Raw genomic sequence first — 5,958 nt, 5'->3', positions numbered from 1 at the left:
CACAAATTCACTCACACAACACACGCACAAGCACACAAACAGGCACTGACGTGCACGCATACAAAAAAAAATCAAACAAGAACCACCACCCTCCCACAAAAAACAAACACTCACTCACTCACACACACACACACACACACAACACTTACAGAAAATACACCCCATATTCAACACACACACACAAACACACTCACATACATACAAACACACACACACACACACACACTGGACAAACACACACACACAACCACCTACCCCCTACACACACACACACACACAAACAAACCCAACACCCATTCATCCCAACACAAATGCACAACACTCACACAACCCCTCCCCCCCTAGACACACAACACGCACACCCCTCCCTTCTCCCCCCCCTCCGCCCCCCAACCAACACACATACTCAACAAGCCGTCCTCAAAACACCATCCCCCACATCCACAGTAGTAGTAGTAGTAGTAGTAGAAGTTGTAGAAGAAGAAAACTCTGCTGAACCATCAAGGCCCGTCACTCCAACCACGCCTTCGCCACCACCAACAACACCACTAGAGTGACTTCCCTTGTCACCAGCCTCGCTTTCAGACCCGCCAGAGGGCGTGTGTGGCGGGGAGGCGACAGAGGGGATGAGAAGCGAGGGATCAGGAGCCTCGCTATGACCAAGGTCTCCCTCCTCCCCCACGAGGCATTGACGAGAGACACCGCAAGTGGATACAGCGGTCTCTGACAAATTCAAACCAGCGGAAGTACTGTCGGAACAATCCATAGTCATCATCGTCGTCGTCGTCGTAGCAGCGGATGCAGGCACACACTCTGAGTCTACGCTTCTCTGCTCAGCCAGAGTTCCCAACGCTGCCATGTTGTATGACGCCACCACCACCACATCCTCCTCCTCCTCAAACGTCTCCGCTGCCGCCGAAGACACTACTGCGGCGATTTCGTCTGACGCTGTCGTCGCCATCGCCATCGTCATCGCTGCTGCGTCGTCGTATGTGAACACGGAGGAAAATTTTTCTGGTGGTGGTGAGGTGGAGAATCTGAAGAAACTTGCGTTGTTTTCTTTTCCTTCTTCTTCTTCTTCAGCGCTGTGGTAGTAACGTGGGGAGGCTGAGGAGGATGAGCAGTGATGCTGGCTTTGACTATGACTCTCCGACGGCTTTCCAAGGCCTTCTCCGAAAGCTGTGTGGGTGGTGGTTGTGTGGGAAGAAGAAGAGGTTTGTGGTGGGGGAGGTGGTGGAGTGCGGGGAGAGAGGGGTTTCGCGGTGTGGTGGTGGTTGTGGTGGAGGAGGAGGAGGTCAGCATTATGTCCCGCGACACCATCACCACCACCGTTATCACCATCACCACCACCACCACCACCATCATTAGCAGCAACAGCAGCTGAAGGAATGAAGCTGGTGGCGGGTTGTTGTTGTTGCTGCGACGACGACAGAGTCAACGGATCCCCGCCATAACTCGAGAAGGGGAAGACGGAGGAGGAGGAGGAGGAGCTAGGACCGGAAGGGGCGTGGCCTCCCGAGTTGGAGATGGGGTCAGCTGTCACTTTCGGGCTCCGCTTGGGAGGCTCCTTGAGCGAGAGGCAGCGGTAGGTGACCCGCTTCTTGATCCTCTGGCTCAGGTCCGACAGGTTCCGGTGCATGGGCCGGCTGGGGTTCAGGCCCGGCCCAGTGGGCGTGGCTGGCTCGCTGGTGAACTGCTTGTCAACCAGGATGGGGCGTGGCTTGACTGGAGGGGGCGGGGCCAGGGAGGGGGCGGTGCCACCACCTCCGCTGCTGTTGTTGCCGTTGCCGTTGTTGCTGTTGTTCTCCTGCTGCTGCTGGATGTGGTGGAGGAGGATCTTGCGGTCCTCCTTGTACATGTCGATCAGCAGGTCCAGTTTGGATTCCACGTCTTCCACCTGCAGAGGGGGTGGGGGGAGAGAAGAGAAGAAAAAAATCTGAGCTTTAGCGAGGTTTTTTTTTCATTATCATTTTGAAAATGATAACACACAGACACACATACACACACACACACACACAGCAATAGAGTAAATAGGTGAACTGGGAACAGACGAATAGGTGAAGAGGGACGACACCTCACTGACTGTCGCCCTTAAGGTCAAGTTGTTCGAAGAAGAAGAAGAAACAAAAGCCCTCACCTGACGCTCGGCTTTCACGATGCGGGAAGCCAGACAGATGTTGGATTCATACACGTCTTTGCTTTTACTGCCCTGACGGCCCAGGATCTGGTCCAGTCTGTGGGCACACACACACACACACACACACATACATACACACACGCACACATACGCACGCACAAACACTCTCGCGCACACGTGCACACACACACACACGCACATACACGGACGCGCGCACGCACACACACACATATGCACGGGCACAGACAAACGCACACATACACATCGTTTATTAACACTTCTAGTGAACAGACAAACTGAAGACCTCTCTCTCTCACACACGCGCACGAGTGCATACACATACATACACACACATACAAAATCATTCACATATATGTACACACGCATATTGACATAAGCCTTTTATGACTGGACATCAAAGCTAATTGCTCTCTCTCTCTCTCTCGCGTGTTTTACGTGAAAAGACGTTACATGAAAGCACTAGTTATACAAAGAAACCCCATTCTCCACCACCACCACACACAACACACACCACCAACAACCTCGACTAACGCTTGCAGCGATCTGCTAGACAAAAACGAGAGAGAGAGAGAGAGAGAGAGAGAGAGCACACACATACATATCCACCCATCCAAACACCCACAAACAAAACACACCCACCACCCACCCTCACACACCACACCTCTGCTCCCTCCACCCATCCCTCCCACACAAACGCACCCACCCACCCCCCTCCCACCACCCGACACCTCTGCTCCCTCCACCCATCCCTCCCACACAAACGCACCCACCCACCCCCCTCCCACCACCCGACACCTCTGCTCCCTCCACCCATCCCTCCCACACAAACGCACCCACCCACCCCCCTCCCACCACCCGACACCTCTGCTCCCTCCACCCATCCCTCCCACACAAACGCACCCACCCACCCCCCTCCCACCACCCGACACCTCTGCTCCCTCCTCCAACACCCATACCTCCACACAAACCCACCCACCCACCCCTACACCTCTGCTCTCTCCACAAACCCGACCCCCCCCCCCACACACACATACTCTAACATCTCTGATCCCCTCCATCCACCCACACAAACCGACCCCCCCCCCCACACACACATAAACCCAACCACACCTCGACACTTCTGCTCCCTCCACACACCCCTCCCACACCCACACACAACCCCCTCCAACCCCCTCACACACCCACCCACACCTCTGCTCCCTCCACCCACACCCACCCACAAACCCACTTGCCCCCACCCCCCCCAATCACCCACCCACCCCTCTGCTCCCTCCTCCCACACACCCCCACACACAAATCCACCCCCCCCCACCTCTGCTCCCTCCATCCGCACCCACACACAACCCACATATACCCACCCACCTCGACACCTCTGCTCCCTCCTCCCACACCCACACACAAACCCACCCACCCACCCCACACATACCCACCCACCCCGACACCTCTGCTCCCCCCTCCCACACCCCCACACAAACCCACCCACCTTCCCTGCAGGTTCTTAATCCTCCCCAGCATGTCCACGTGGCCGGCAGAGTACTGCTCAATGACGTCCTTCACGTCGTACGGTCGCAGGGCCTCCCGGAACTTTCGCCTGGCCACGAAGTACCGGATCTTGCGCAGTGCTCGGATCACGCTCTTGTCCGCCTCCGTCAGCTGCGTCACCCGGGGAGACAACTCTTGCTCCTCTGCGACACGCGCGCACGCAGACATGCACACGCACGCAGGCACGCGCGCGCGCGCACAGACAGACAGACAGGCAGACAGACACACACAAACAGCAAACACACACTCACACACACGACAAATAAATACACACACACACACACGAACGCACGCAAGCACACACGCACGCACACACACACACACACACATTCTCACTCACACACACATGTACACACTCACACACACACACAAATGCGCAACATTTTAATGACTTAGCCAATCTACCCGTTTCAAATGGGAATGTGGGTAAAAGGGGATATACAAAAGCACATAGCACACACACACACACACACACACACACACACACGCACGCACACACACACACACACGCACGCAGGCCGGGGTGGGGGTGGGGCTTATACAAAAAGCACACATAGCAATGTTTGAAAATTCATGATACTTATGTAGAGTGGAAGATGATGATACGGATAATCATATAGCGCCTATCCTCTGTGTCAGAGACCAAGCTCTAAGCGGGTTACGAAGACACGGAGGCTGCCTACCTGGGTAGACCCAACCGAACGTTGCCATATTATGGGATGCTGGGGGGTAGGGGTATACAAAACTGCACAGCAATGTTTGGCAATACAAGGGTGTCATGTGTGGAGTTGATGGAAAGGGGGTAGGGGGTAATGGGTGTACAATCCAATCCCCACATTAGACAGAGCGACTCTGTGTGTGTGTGTGTGTGTGTGTGTGTGTGTGTGAGAGAGAGACAGAGAGAGAGATACTGATGTGCTTTACTGTCCGTTTGGCATCAAAGCCCGCTAGACAAGGGGGAATGAGAACTGTTATCATGAAATCAAATTACCATTCTAGTAAACATCACACACACACGCGCGTGCACGCACACACACACACGCGCGCGCGCGCGCGCACAGAGCTTCCAATCTGACCTTGCTAATCTCCATCCATTACAATAGCGCACAGGTATTTTAAAGGCAGCAAAGGGAAAAACAACAACAACAACAACAACAAAATCGTACAAAATGACGTACAAGAAAAACACACACAAACAAACACACACATTTGACAGATGAATTTGAGAGAGAGAGAGAGACAGAGAGAGAGAGAGACAGAGACAGAGAGAGAATGAGAGAGAGAGAGAGTCACCGAAACAAAAGAACACAGACAGACAGAACAGCAGAAAGAGAACACACAGACACACAGACACTCACACACAGCTCCCAGGACAGAGAGAGTCACCGAAACAAAAGAACACAGACAGATGCAGAAGCAGAAAGAAAAGAACACACAGACACACAGACACTCACACAGACACTCACACACACACACACACACACACACACACAGAAAGAAAAGAACACACAGACAACACCCTCGACAACAGCAGAGAAAAGGGGCGACAACCTTCAGAGTCTTTGCAAATGGAGGAGGCAGAGTTCTCCTTCTTGACGGGCAGCAGCTCCATCTGGCGGAACTCTGGAGCGCCAGTGACCTGCGGGGCGCTACTCCTGTCAACACACACACTTTGCTGTCCATGTGCTGTCTGTCAAAGCCAGGCCAACCATCAGGGCCATCTCCAACCTGGCTAGAAATCTGTTATTATTATTATCATTGTCATTATTAGTATCAACATTATTGCTTTTCTTCTCGGTATTATTGTGGTGATACTAACCATCATCATCACCATACTACTTCTACAACTACTTCTACCCCTACTAATTAATAATAATAATAATATCATTATCTTTATTATTCCTATTATCATCATCACCAGTAGTGTATTATTATTATTAACATCATTATATCTATCATCATCAATAGTGTAGTAGTAGTAGTATCATCATTATGAACATTATCATGATTGTTATTATCGTTATTATTGTCATCACACCACCACTACCACCACCAATATCACCACCACCATCATCATCACCCTCCTCCTCCTCCTCCTCGCCATCCTTCCCCTCCCCACCACCAACACCATCACCCTCCTAATCCTCCTCCTCTTCATGATCTCTACGATCGGCTTCAGATCCACTCTGTTTACGCATACCCAAACACTCGACTGTTGGCCGCCGTTCTTTCTCTGTCTCTGGACCTTGGAATTGGAA

At 52.6% G+C, this 5,958-nt stretch overlaps 1 protein-coding gene across 1 annotated transcript in view; it reads right to left on the bottom strand.

The window, feature by feature from the left end:
* Positions 1-896: 896 nt before the first annotated feature.
* The window catches only part of LOC143276855 (potassium voltage-gated channel subfamily KQT member 1-like), a 247,652-nt gene continuing 242,590 nt past the window's right edge, over positions 897-5,958 (bottom strand). The window contains exons 12-16 of the mRNA XM_076581512.1: positions 5,252-5,355; positions 3,642-3,843; positions 2,138-2,234; positions 1,440-1,897; positions 897-978 (exon numbers count right to left, since the gene is read on the bottom strand). Of these exons, the coding sequence (XP_076437627.1) occupies positions 897-978; positions 1,440-1,897; positions 2,138-2,234; positions 3,642-3,843; positions 5,252-5,355 (943 nt within the window). The remainder of the gene's footprint in view (positions 979-1,439; positions 1,898-2,137; positions 2,235-3,641; positions 3,844-5,251; positions 5,356-5,958) is intronic.

Source organism: Babylonia areolata, chromosome 33, assembly GCF_041734735.1.
Source record: "Babylonia areolata isolate BAREFJ2019XMU chromosome 33, ASM4173473v1, whole genome shotgun sequence".
Taxonomy (NCBI): Eukaryota; Metazoa; Mollusca; class Gastropoda; order Neogastropoda; family Buccinidae; genus Babylonia; species Babylonia areolata.
The sequence above is the reverse complement of the archived record's forward strand: the minus strand, read 5'-3'. Positions and strand labels throughout refer to the sequence as shown.